At 38.8% G+C, this 14,274-nt stretch overlaps 1 protein-coding gene across 7 annotated transcripts in view; it reads left to right on the forward strand.

Moving 5' to 3' along the window:
* CRACD (capping protein inhibiting regulator of actin dynamics) overlaps positions 1–14,274 on the forward strand; it is a 121,918-nt gene that overhangs the window by 97,741 nt on the left and 9,903 nt on the right. For all 7 annotated transcript variants that reach the window (XM_054064680.1, XM_054064686.1, XM_054064682.1 and 4 more), the window contains 4 exons: positions 1,237–1,372; positions 10,036–10,200; positions 12,292–12,360; positions 13,655–13,837. In XM_054064680.1, the coding sequence (XP_053920655.1) occupies positions 1,237–1,372; positions 10,036–10,200; positions 12,292–12,360; positions 13,655–13,837 (553 nt within the window). The remainder of the gene's footprint in view (positions 1–1,236; positions 1,373–10,035; positions 10,201–12,291; positions 12,361–13,654; positions 13,838–14,274) is intronic.

The following is a 14,274-nucleotide window of genomic DNA, read 5'->3' on the forward strand; positions in this document are numbered from 1 at the left end:
AGTACTTTAAAAGCAACTAGTAGATATCAAAAGGGAGAAAAATATAGTATGCTGATTTTTCTTAAACCTGTGAGGCTTTAATTTTTCTTGTTGTTTTACTTACCCTTCTCTCTGGAAGTATCCTCTTCCTTGGTTTTGAGGAAGTATTTGTTTACGATGTTTTTGTCACATTTTGGTACTTAGATTGGTATTAAAAAATATCTATTTTCTTTCCTCCCAGTTGTTGGTTTTTTTTACAGGAGCAGTAAATGGATTCTGCAGAGCTGCCAATAGGTCATTAAAAGGAGAGATTTAAGACTTCTCAGTTGTTCTATTTTCTTCTACTGCGGTTTTTGCCACTTATATTTTACTAGCTTTCCACTCCCTATTAAATACTCTAGGCTGGACAAAACATAACTTTCCAACTAAAACATTTTCCCCCAGATTGCCCGCAAACAAAGAAGTAGCAACCCACAACAGTTTTTTTTTTTAATTCTCAGTTTTCTTGACAAGCCTTTAAAATCTCCAGTAAATTAAACCACTTTTTGTTTAATTCCTTTGCCTGTGGTTTTAGAGCAGCTATGTATGCAGGTTGTTTGTGGTGCACTCCTCTCCTTGGCATCAGTATCTGGTTTAACAACATATCTGGTTTAACAACAGTAACACATGAGCATCTCTTACTGATTGTTGCTAATCAGACCCACACAGAATGGTATAGTAAGCTTTGTATCAGTTTGAAGTGTTGATTATAACATTTGATTGTCAGTGTGATCATACTTGTGCTGATAGGAGCAGCTAAGTGTTAGGTTACTAAAGAGTATTAGGTCTTTTTGTGTTATAGAGCTACCTTTGCTTGGAACCCACTGCCTTTCTTTTGTGCCTTAGACTGACTAAGTTTGAATGCAAGCTTTCTTAAATATGCAGTCTAGTAATGTATGCAGCATTGTCATCTGCCCTGTATCCTAAAAGTAACATTTAGATTTGAGACTTCTAAGGAAAATCGATTGAACTTCTCAACACACCTATTAAAACCACTCTATGTCCTTCCAAGTAGAAAAACTGTGTGTAAAGGAATTATGTACCTCCATTAAACTTTTGATGACAGAAAATGTTTGGATACCTCTCTTCTGAGAATGTTCAAAGCTTTTATGTTCAAAGCCATTAAGAGGGAGGGCAACTCTACCGCAGGGCAGCTATGAAGGGTCACTTTCATAAATTAATTTCTGTGCTTATTTATGTTTTAATTGTTTTTTCCAGGTCCTCCCATTATTCTATGGGCAGTCGAGCTTTTTCCCATGACAGTATTTTTATACCTGATGGGAGAACAGAGAGTGAACAGGCCATCCAAGCAATGTCACAGGAGAACGTTTTAGGAAAAGTCAAAACTCTTCAGGTAAGAAATTTTAAGTGGGAAAAATATTTGAAAAGTGGTGGAAAATGGGCTCCAGAATGCGTAAAATGTGGATACAGATGGGTTTCTTTTTCAGTAGCCTTGGGGCAGTTTCTCAGCCACGTAAACTGTCTGCCCAAAATCTATGTAAATAGTTTGGCAAATCTTCAGTAGGTCTAGATTTTGGTCTTGAAAGATAAGGCAAGTGGTGCTGCAAGCAAATCTGCAGAATGCCTGCATCTTGTGGAAATCATTTTAATTGAACTCACGGCCTTGGTATGTCATGATCTGTGTGCCTGAGACCTACAGAAGTGGTATGACTGAAAAAGTGAGGGTGGTGTTGGAGGCAGGGAATGGCATACAGAGTGAGACTTGTTTGCAAATCTAATTATCCTTATGTGTGTATTACATTATTTTTCCTTCTTTTTAACCTTGTCCTTTCAATGGTTCTCATGAAAGATGGATATGTTTATTTCTCCAAAGCAAACAACACATAACTACATAGTTAACACATTTGATTATTTGCTTTTAAAGAGCTTTACATGACCTGTTGTGTCTTCCAAATCTTTGTCTCATTAGTGGTTTAACTAATTTTTTACTTTACTTCTTGTTTATCTGTAAGGCTCTCAGCTCTAGGCCCATCTAGACCTTGAAAGAGATCTCCTTCAGAAGCACATTTCAGCTTAATGTTGAGGATGCTCACCTGTCCTGTTAAAATGCTGATAAATGTTTATGCTGTTTAGGTCCTGCTACCCTGTAGCTGACTAGCAAAATACCATTGATTGCTTTTACCTCCAAAGTCTTCCCGTGCTCTGTCTTTTCTAGTAAGTGAGAGATCACGCACAGTAGACATCTGACCTTCCGGATGAAAATTTTCCTTCTTCCTGTCTGGTGCTGTCAGCAGACAGACCTGAACAGCACTGTCTCTGCTGATTGTGGATGAATTTTTAAGTACAAACCGCACTAGGCCAGCTCCAATTTCTCCATGCTGTTATTGCAGCTTGAATTTCCCTGCTTCAGGTAGATTCAATGCATTCTACTTTACAGGCTATAAACCATTATATTTTAAATTACTTCTGACTTTGGGCAAAGATACGAGGTAGTTGGATTTCTTTTGCAGAATATTGAAGTGTTCTTTGGATACAAAGCCCATTGACTTCTGGAGAGAAGCTGTGCCTTCCCTGTTTTTGGTTGGTTGTCTTGGCTTCTGTATGTTATATTTTCTCTAGATAACTTTTCACTTTGTAGGAGTGGCTTCTCCCATTTCCAAACTCACCTTACAATTCCCAATGGAAACTATTGCCTTCACTAAATTCAGAGACATGATAAAAAGTACAGTTACTGCAGTTGCTAATAACTATCTTCACTAAGCAAATGGTAACTCAAGAAAATCAAAGCAAAAATAGTCACCCTTGAAAGTCACAGAATAAATGGGCGGTGATACATTCTTGTTAGTGTGAACTTCGCATAAGTCTTTTGTTTTTTTGGAGTGGTTATTTGTATGTATTTTAAAGGTGAGTGTTTCTTCAGCTGCAGATGCCAAAACTGTGCTTACCTTTGTATTTAAAACTGAAGGACGATAGTTCTTAATATAGCTGCAACCCAGCCTTTAACAGCATCCTCAGTTCAGCTTTTCCCACTCTACTGATGATGGTGATATCCAGAGCAACCTATTCAATCAGAAAGGAAATGAATAATAGGTTGTAAATGACGCTTCTGTCTATTTACATGTTTATGCAGAAGTTATATATTAATGGATTCACGGATTTTTTTTCATAACCTGATGGAAAGACTTCTTCTAACAAGCCTGGGGACACCTCTTTTATCTACAAAACCTACTGTCCAGCACATAACTGTCCCCATTACCCTAGTCATGATTTCTGCAACTATTCCCTGAGTTTTAGGACAAGGTCATGTCAAAATGCCATTGTACACTTTTAGGTTGAGCTTAGAGTTGAGTCCCAAGTCTGACCCATTACTTGGACTATCATTCCTGTCTGAAGGTTTTATGCATTCACCACTTCAATACTACATCCTTTTTCACTGCTGCAGTATTCTAAAAAGAGACTGTTTTGTGTGTGGTTTTGCAGTCACAGAAAATCCTGATACTCAGTCTCTGATATCAGAAGTTTGCATGTACTTTGCAGTCCCTTTCTACAAGCTTAGTCCCACTGGGAACTGTAGAGTGGTGGAACACGAGAAGAGACTCATCTCCTCTATAGACCATGCCACTCCTTCAAGCCAAATCTGTGGCCACTTGCAGGTAAAGCCATTGCTATGCCTCCAACATCGCTGTGGTTTTGCCCAGGCTTGTACATCACAGTGGAAGCACAGTACTTTTAGTTTCCATTTGCTGGGCAAGATGCTTCTCGGTAAAGAAGTGTTGCCACGATTCAGTGCGCTTTGCTGGCTCTGAAGTTGCTGTATTCCAAGTGGGGATGAAAGCCTCCAGATTTTAACATTTTCATTAATTTTTTGGCGGATTGTACAGTAAATGTTCCTGGAAAATGTAAATCTATTTTTGGAAGTAGGACTGTGCTTACAAGCCCATTGTGAAAAGAGTTTTGAAATGACAATAGAAATGCAAGGCATTTAGTTCTGAGGATGCTGGATCTCATTCTGCTGACCATCAAAGTGTTTCCTGCTTCTCACCTTGCATTTCTGCTGACCTTGGAGTTGTAATGAACCCACAAAATATTTTGTGTAGTGGTTCAAAACTCAGTAGCTGGCCAGTGTACGCACTGGTTCAGCTTCTTAGCTGAATTATGGAAATTGTCTCTGTCTGATTATGCGTGCAAGGTAGATCAGTTCTTTCTGTAATAGCTTTCATTTCTTTATCTTGATTTTCCAATTGATAGCATGCATCTTATTGGACTTTCTGTAAATGGATTTAGTCATGTTCAAAGGTTTTTATGTGTGCTAGAAGTCAGGCTGAGAAAAACCTGACCTCTTGTTAGCTTTCAATAGTTGTTCTGTATCCTGAGGTAATATTGTGTTGGTTCAAGCTATCTGCTGTTGTAAAAGCAATCTTTTTTCCTTATTTTCTGCTGAGTTTCATCGTTACATAGTTTTTAAGATCCATTATAATTCTAGGATTTCTAGGGCAGATTATCTTTTTTTCCTATGTTCATACTAAGCCCTGCAGATGGGTTGCTGTTGTCCTTAGTGTCATCTGCTTTGCTTTTAGTATTCTGCAAGGAGAGACTCAGGTGACAAATGCCACCAATCTTTTAAGTATCTTCAGGCATATCCAGAAAATCTTGCTCTTAACACTTAAGCATCTGTAAGAGGTCCATTGCACTGTATACTGAAATCTTCGTTTGAGTCTGGATCTGCTGCAAATACATATCTCTGGAGATCCTCTGCCATTTCATATACCATTTGGTTCTTCACCACTCTTCTATTTTGGACTCTCAGAATCTTTCTTGAAGCGAAATGCCCCAAACTACATGCTGCTCCAGCAGCAGAGTGTGGAATAGCTCTCTCCCTGCATCTAATACTTAACACCAGTGCTAATACTTTGCTCATTATCAGTTGATTTACATGTTAAGTCTACATCTAGTTTACTTTCTAAAGCCTCCAGATATACCAATATAACTTCTCACTTTATTCTTTCCAGTTTGTTCTCCCACTTCGATTAAAAAAAAAAAAATAATTGCTTATGTGGGGTGTTTTGCTTGTTTAGAAATGCTGCAGATTTTCCTGTTTGGATAAAGAATTGGACTCACTTCCATTGAAAGAACAATTAGGTAAAGTGTCTTTTCAGTGTAGAAAAGAAATGATAAGAGGCAGAATACAATAGAGATGCATGAAACCGTGACTGGAATTGAGAATATGAATAAAGGACAATTATTGAGTCTTTCACAGCATAAGAACAGATGAGCATCAGTTGAAACTAGGAACACTTTCAAACCAAAACAAATATTTTTTTCTGCATAGATGGATTGTAGAGGTCGTTGTCACATAGCGCTGTTGTTGGTGAAATATTGACAAAAGCTCAAAGAGCGAGGAAAGAGATTCATAAAAAAAAAAGCACCCAAATGGCTATTGCATCCAAAAGTCCTCAGATGCCACAAATTACTGGAGTGTTTACAAGGGAAATCCCAGTGTGGACTCACCTGGTTCTTATGTATTTCTAAGGTATCTGATTTTTGGTTCACTGTAGGAGACTCTATGGGATGAAGTGGAATTTCAACAGTATGGCTCCTCTTAGGACAGATATCACTGATTAAGTATCTATTTCACAATTGTATATAACTAGAAAACATAATTTTCTTTTTTTTATATAGCTGAGCATTGCAAGAAAACATGAATAATAGTTATTTGTGTTGAAGGCAAAATACTACCAGCACTTCTTGTGGGACTTGTTTGCATGGAATCAGCTGAAATAGTACACTCTGTTTCAATTATTTTAAACTGAACAGAGTAAGCAACTTAGCGGATCTGGTTTTGGATTTACTTCAGGCACAGAGCCATAAGAATGATGTAGTTTCAGAGGGGCTGAGTCCAATGTGCATGCAAGGAGGCATGTACACAGAAGAGGAGCCAAATTGGAGTGAAAGAGGAGACATACAGCCCTCTCTGGGCTCTCTGCCGGTCAATATGGAAAGTTTGTTCTGTGGCATTTCCTATGTAAACACAAAGAGTGCTTTGAAAGCCTAAGCTTTTTAATTTGCTGCAGGTGCCAACAAATGCCAAGCAATTTAACTTAGGAGGTTTGTTTCTGAAGTTATGAATGGTGAACTGGTGGAAAGATGTCAGTTTAATAGTATCACATTTTAGCAAGTTATTTTGCATGAAATAAAAGTGGGCCTGTGTCACAGTCCAGTTACTGAGGAAGATTTTAAAAATCTGATGACTGCAAACTTTTTTTTCCCTAAATTCTAGTATTTCTTTGCCTTTATTAGATGTGCTGCCTTGCCTCTTATCTCATGCTGAATGGCACTGCACCGATAGCCACTCGAGTTGGGTGTGAATAGACAAATTCTCATGCACCTCTTGGATCTTAGAGAAAAATATTTGGGGATGAGGTAAACCTGGTCCAGAGCACAGTTTAATAATCTCATACTGAAGGTCCCCTGTGTGTCGTCCCTCCAGCTGCTCTTACATGGTATTGTTGTCATATGTGGTAGCTGTGCTGCTCTTGAGGCTGAGAAGGGTTTGTAAGTCCTGTGGAAATACCTACCCACTGGCTGGCTGCAAACAGAGGGACTGAGAAAGTCCATTGGACTTGAGGCTGGAAATGGAAGGTGCAGGTAGGAATGGTTCATCTCTTTTCTTCTGCTTCTAGATGACAGCTAGATTTGAGAGCAAGATGGTGATAGGACCAGGGGGAATGGGTATTAACTGGAAAGGGGCAGATTTAGGCTAGACATTAAAAAGAATTTCTTCACCATTAGAGTGGTGAGGCACTGGCACAGGTTGCCCAGGGAAGCTGTGGCTGTCCCCTCCCTGGAGGTGTTCAAGGCCAGGTTGGATGGGGCCTTGGGCAGCCTGATCCAGTGGGAGGTGTCCCTGCCCATGGCAGAGGGGTTGGAACTGGATGATCTTTAAGGTCCCTTCCAACCCAAACTATTCTATGATTCTATAATTCTATGATTCTATGATTCTATGATCTTGGGCTGTTAAATTACAAGCATTCTTGCACAAGCCAAAACAGACCATGTTCATTATAATGGTAGGAGAACAAATATGTCATGCCTGCAACTTCTAATGACCAGCACTGCAAATAATTCTCTTTAGGCAATCACCGTCCATATGTTGTCTGTGCAGGAAATTCTCAGGTATGGAGGATTTATAGTTTTGTGTTCAGAAATACATGTCTAACTGAAACTTTTGAGAAAATTAAAGCATATACTCCTTTTCAGGGAACATGGCCTCTTCTCAATGACCTTGCAGCTTAAATTTATGTATCTCTCTGTCTCTGGGTTGGACTATCTGTGAATGTTCTTCCATGTGGAAGTTGTAGGTTTTTTTTCTTTTCTTTCAGAGATGACGTGTTTTTAGGATTTTTATGATTGACCAGGTAGAGAATGTATCTGTATGAATTTTTTTTAGAGGACAATTGCATTGTAGTTACAGTATAAGCACACTCCTAAAAAGAACAAGGATAAGAATATGAATAATATAAGAACACATTTACTTGGTGGTAACAATAAGCTATTGGAGATTTTGTCATGTGGTATTCAGTGTCAGCTTTGGAGATTAGAATGCACTGAAAGAAACTGACCAATGAAGAACTATTAGTGAAGTTCATTTAAGCTGAATTTGTTATAAAAAGGACAATAAATAAATAATACAGAGAAGACCTTCTGTCCTGGAAGGATTGAGGGCTACTAGAGTTTCTTCTTCAAACTAACTTATGCAAGTCTGAGCAAATACACTTTTAAAACTTTGAAATAATTCAAAAAACCCCAAACAAACAGTCCTGTGTATAGTCCAGAGATAGCAAGGATAGTCTATTTCCTGGAAATATCAGAAAAAATAACATTTTAAATTTTTATATACACAAATACACATTTTTAGAGCAAAGCATTCAAACATCCTTGATGACAATTGAAAATGCCATTCTCCACCCAACGCAGACCATTCTTCACAACAGCTCCATCACCAACACAAATCCCACCATGCATTGCACACACACTAGACCAAGAAATTCATCAGAAGATCAAGAGAACAGAACACCATCCTTACCCTCAAAACGCATTGCAAGCAATACATACATGCATGCATTTTCTCACTGTGGAACAGATGCACAAATCCTTAGTTTATTGGGTACGTGCTCAGGTAATGCTGATGGTTCCAGTTTTCTGCCTGGGAGAAATATTTTTCTAGGAATATGGCTTTGTATGAAGAAAGGAGCAGCCACAACTTAGAAAACATGCTATGAGATTAAGAAGCTGTTATAAAGTAATTTTCTATTAGCATCAGAGGACATGCAGGAATGGAGCAAAATTATAGCCTTCGCACTATCTAATATAGATTCCTTTGCTCTTTCCAGCTCCCATTTACACAAAGGGAACATACAAGATTTCAAGCCAGAGAGTTACACTGCTAGCTTGGGCGGACTTGGTGAAATCCTTGCTTTTAATCTATGAGTGCTCTGCCAGTAATCTAGGCAGGAATAAAACTCTGCCACTCAAAGCTGCCCACTGTGCCAAAATGATGTACTAGATAAGTTTCATTACTTTCTGCCAAAATTCAAATGGGCATATATAACATGTAACTCAATAAGGAGACTGAGAAAAACTATTCTAGGTTAATAACCTGATTATAAGGAGTCTCTGCATGTACTTTTTGTCTTACTGGTTCAGTACAGAATTCGGGTGCTGTCTGGGACTAATATGGATAAACTTTATGTAAGAGTCTAGTCCACTGGGCAAGCAGGATTGATCCAACTTGAATCCTCTTAGGGGTCGATCTGCTGCTACTAGAGCATATCTTCCCTTGCCAACAGTTCACCTAAGCCATCCTACTGATTCTGTTCTACAGGAAAAAACAAAAAAAGTCTTTGTTTTACATGTGATCTATTCCAATCTTTTACAGTTCTCAGCAGCAAACTTATGTCAGGGGCCCATCTATGTACCTGACAGTCTCACTGAATAGGAGCTGCACAGCTGAACTGAGTGTTGTTGAGATGTAGATGCTCATAGTAACACAAGACAAAATAGAAGATCTCCTCTGGAGAATTTTCTGTGCTTGGAAGAGTGTAAAGTAGGAAAATAACTCCCTTCCTAACTGGGAATGATTCCCTGAAATATTTCAGGAAGGCTATCTATCAATAAATGTTCCTTACTCCATTTACTCTGTCCAGAGAATTTCTTCCACCTCTTTTGCAAGAATTTCAGTTTCAAAGACTGTATGGTAGTAGGTAGGGCTATAATTTCTCCAAATCATCATGCCAGAGGACAGATGTTATAAGCAACTTATTTTACGCATCTTATACTTGATATAATTCAAGAGTGCTTTCTTGTAATCCTTGAGAGAAGATTACTTCAACAAGGAAAATAAATGGTGGGAAAGCTCATTTATCCATTCATCTACTGGATGTCCCCTGTATAAACTTTGTGCAAAAGCAGTGATGTGGCAGTGCACATGAGCATGGGCAGGCATGAGTTTGTGCACTGTTCCTATGAGATTAAACATCTAAAAGAAGCCGATTTTGCCCTCTTTTGAGGATTTGCCTCCTCTATGGCAGGGTTATGTAAAATCCTTAATGTTTAAAACTTATGACTAAACCTTACAATAAGGATAACTTTAACAACTACAGATGCATGCGATGCAGGGTTTGGGGGCTGGAGTTTGTCTTTTGGGTCAGTTTTAATTTCTCAGTGTATACATGGCTCATAATCTTAATTCTTTGCAACAGTAAGACTTCGTAACTAGCTTTTATAAAGTCTTAACCTGAGACATAGATTAAAAAAAATGGAAGGAATGTTTCAAAATTCACAGTAACTTTGCAAAAGTTGGCAATACTGACAAGAACTCAAGTTGATCACTCAGAATCAGAAGTCTTGCAGTAAATTCCTGACCTTGGTCAGCTTGCAAGTTGATCATTTTGTCCAGAAGTTGCCCTGAGTGTTTCTGTGCAGCTTTCACGTGGAGAAAGGGCACATGCTAAAGTTGGCTTGTTTCGCTTATGGTATCTTTTTTTTCTTGTTTTTCAGCAACAGTTGGCCAAGAATATAAAATTTGGGCAGCCTCCACAAATGACAGTTTCTGTGAAGACAATAGGGGAGGCAAATGCTAGTAGAGAAGAAGATGTGTTTCTTGGTAGCCCAATGGAGATTGAGACTCAGCAGGACACAGTGATCTCAGACAGTGGTAATAAAGTAAGCATTTAAAATTGACATATTGATGGCATTATAGTGATATTCAAACAGTGAAGTTCACTGGGGCATAGCAGATGTCTCCACTGAAGCACAGCTGAATTCACCAGGCTGTTTTGTGGGGGGGGGGATCTCTCAGCTCATGCTTCATGGACTGGTGAGAAGTGTGTGCTCTTGGCATCCTGAGACAGGTCCTAAAGAATTACCAGTTTGAATGTCTGCTCTGAACTTCCAGCAATGCCGAAAACACTTGCAGTGTAGCTATACAAGACAGGAAATTTTTCTGAGACAGAAAATGTCAAAATATGGTCTTCCTAGCATGGAAAGTTGTGCACAGCACCAAATAGCAAAAAAGAAAATCATTCCAAAATGAGAGGGGTCTGGAGCTGTAGTAAGTTGGCTCTGGCTGAATGCCAGGTGCCTAACAAAGGTGCCTAACACCTGCTCTATCACTTATCTCCTCAGCTAGACCAGGGAGAGAAAATTTAATGTAAGGCACATGGAAGGGAGATTTATGGCTGAGGTGGCTGAAGTTCCTCATCAGTCTTCAGGGGGTGACATAGCTTCTTTGTGGCTGTGGTCAGATCTGTTAGGGAGCCAGGCATTTGGGTAGGAATGTGGACACTCATACCTCTCCTTCTGCAGTTTGGAAGGATAAAAATGCAGCCAAAGTAAGGTATATTTCTTCAGTTTCACAAATACTCCCTTCAAAGCAATCCGTTCAGGTGAATCAACAGCATTCTGTGTGCACAAAGAAGGCAGTGGGATTGTGGACAGGTTTTGGTTATGTAACCTGGTACCGGACAAGATTCTGTGTTTGATACCAACATGCATTCTCTGCAGGCAGCTTTCTTGCTGGATCCTGCAGGAGACCTGAATGTCACCTAGCGACCTCCAGCTTGAAGGAGAAAATAACTCAAGCACTAAAAAAACACTGGAATAGCTTTGTGTAATAAAGACAGACAGATTCAGGCCTTACTGCCTACTCATTTAAATAGTATGTTTTGAAAACAAAATTAGTGACCCTTTGCATAGGAGCAAACATCCCTGCTCAGAGGAGGTTGCAGACACCAACAAGCTAATGCTACGTGCACAGGGTCAGCCAGAGCACTTGGTATTTTCCTTTTCTCTTACTGTGTAATATATATTACCTATTTTATCACAGATTTCTGGTGCACAGCAGCTTGCCTGCTTTCTGCTTCTGTCTTTGGTGTTGTCCTTCTCACTCCTCTGCGTGTTTATCTACACAGGTCCTAGGGGGAAGGAATGGGTTTCTGTCAGGAGTTGGTGGCCAGGACAGCATAGCACTGCTCTACTTCAAACCGGTTTTCTCTGCTGCTTTGTGACTTTTGCTTTTCCCAACTGAGTAACTTGGATTGATGGCCAGAGTTCTGGGTTTCATTTAATCTGTATTTGTAAAGCTGATTTTTAAGTTTTATACACTCATGTGCACCTGGTATAAAGGGATCCCCAAATTCATTAGGTTATGAAGTAATATTGTGATATAATGAATAAAACCAGTGTTTCTGGGTGTGAGAAATGCTCTTTCTGTCCCTGCGCCTTAAAATCCCCTCCTGTGAGATGGCTCGGAGAGGCTTGCTAGCTAAGGAGTCTTAATGACTGATAGGCTCTGCTTGCTCAGGAGGAGCTGGTTTACTGTCAAGAGCCTGAAGTTGAAACTCTTCACAGGGATGTTAATGCCTGATCAGGTATATTTTTCCTTAGGTGTAGGTCAGGAGAAAATAAAGGGATTAAGAGCTGATTGAAGTCCTATAAAAACTGGTTTTGTTGTTTTTTATTTGGAACTTGGTTACCTTACTTAGGGAGTGTGAGTGGTTTGCCTTTCGTAGGGTCTTGTAGCAGAAACGGCTTCTGCACAGAAGCAGGGATTCAAGAAGCAACAAAAGAAACTAATAGCATTTAGAAACAAGAATTGTTTATCCATCAGTCCTTCAGTGACAAGAAACAGGGTAAAAAATCCTAGTCTAATCAGCATGACTTCACAAGCCCCTTGAACTTTATGTATGAGATCCTAGATATTTTAATATTTATATTAATATTTTAATATCTATCTGTGACAATCTTATTTTCTAGTCCACTGACACTCCAGATTTTTTGAGAGCAATGAATTTGCCTGGAACAAGACATGAAGTGGAAGAAAAGGTAAAAAAAACTTTTACACTTTGTTTGCACTGCATTACTTTCTAATTTTAGTTATTAGAAGCCTGACAGTTTTTGCTTTAGTATGTATATCACTGTTTGATTTATCATCCAAGACTTTGTCAACATTGCGCAGTTTTGTGGCTAGTAAATAACCAATAACTAAGATTGAGAAATCTGTAAAAGTTGATTGCAGGAAACAGCAGAACTTGGCCTCCACCAGTCTTGCAGCATTCCTGCATTTGATGTATTAATCACAGAGCCATAATGTTCATAAGTACTTCTACCACTTTATTATGCCTACATGTAATTCAATAAGTGTATACAAAATGTTCCATCAGCTTTTAAGTAATTGGTTCCCTTATTAGCATACGTTTAACCTTGGAAGATTACAGAGCTGCCTTGAAAACAATGTATGTGATTTTCTTGCCTTGCAGAAGATGTTTTCTCCTGTCTTTTTTTTTTTTTCCTGCCTTCTTTTTCCATTTGGGTTGTGCCAAATACCAATCTCAGGGTGACAGCTTGGTGACTTATGGGAGAAATTGATTACAGGCTCACTTTTACACGTCTAGACATACAGTTCCCCTGTATTTATTCATGAGAGGAGTCTCAGCAAATCACTTTATATTAGCACTTGCTGAACCCAAATATTTGAAGGTCAAGAGAAAAACTCACCAATCAAAGCCAATATTGCCACCTTGTATTTTTTGCTATTTGTTTGTGCAAGCTTGGATGACTCCACCTTGACTGTGGAAGGAAGATTTTCCTCGGCACTGTGCCAGTCTGAGATGCAATACCGTAATCATCTCCCAAACAGATAGTACAGCTCTGTAGCTATTCTATTACAATACTTAGATAAGTCAACCTGGTTTGCTCTTTCCTAAAGTGTATAATCTAAATTATTTAAAGATGTAGATTTTTTTCCCCACAGCATAATTTAAAACTATCTCAGTGTTTGATGTTGCTTAAAACTCTGCTTCTGCCCTTTATCATTCCTACCAACTTCTGAGCTGAGCTGAACTGTGGAAAAACTTCAGTTAGAATGGTCCAAGTAATTTTTAAGGGAAAAGTATAAAAATGCATAGTACTGTAAATAGGAAAATATTCCAGCTGTAATTTTTGTGCCCAAAGTTCATTATTTGTATAATGGAAAAAGAGGGTTTGAAATCTTTTCTCACAATAACTCCTTTGAATCCAAAACTGCAAAGACTTTGTATGCATGTGTTATTAATTTATTTATTTGTTTCCATGGAACAAATGGCTTAATTATATCTTCTTTTACTTGCGATAAAAACAGGTCCCTCCAGTCAAATCCTCTCGGCCAAAAAGACAGTTTTCCTGTTCTGGCACAATTGAAACCATCAATTTGGATGCAGTTCCCCAGGCTGCTGCTCGTCTAGACAACAGTGCAGCTAAACACAAACTGTCAGTGAAGCCAAAAAAGCAGAGGATGTCAAGAAAGCACAAGAGATTAACAAAGGTACTGAATCACTGGTTGAACGGTGAGAGGATGGGGGTTGCCTTTGAAGCTGGGTACAAAATAACTGTAACTGAGGGCATCAGGAGTAGCTATAGACAGAGGACTATCTTAAGATTTTATTAATGCTGTTTGAGATAGGTACTGAAAGCTTCTTCAACAAATCTCGTGTCTTCAAGCTAAAACAAAATGCATGCTTCTTTCGTTCATCTTGAAATCAAGATAGAGACCTAAAGATGAACCCTAGCTGGAGAGAACACACAAGAATGTTTTAATATAGTCAATTGAGACAAATACTACTTACACTTGAGGTACTTCCACTATGATTTTACATTGGGAAAGCTTTCTGATTCTAGTTTTTCTAGTAAAAAAAATAGGTCATAAAAGTCTGAAAGATAGCTGCCTCTGTTAATGCTCCTCTGGAATAGGCAACTGGATAG

The sequence above is a fragment of the Cuculus canorus genome, chromosome 4 (assembly GCF_017976375.1).
Source record: "Cuculus canorus isolate bCucCan1 chromosome 4, bCucCan1.pri, whole genome shotgun sequence".
Taxonomy (NCBI): Eukaryota; Metazoa; Chordata; class Aves; order Cuculiformes; family Cuculidae; genus Cuculus; species Cuculus canorus.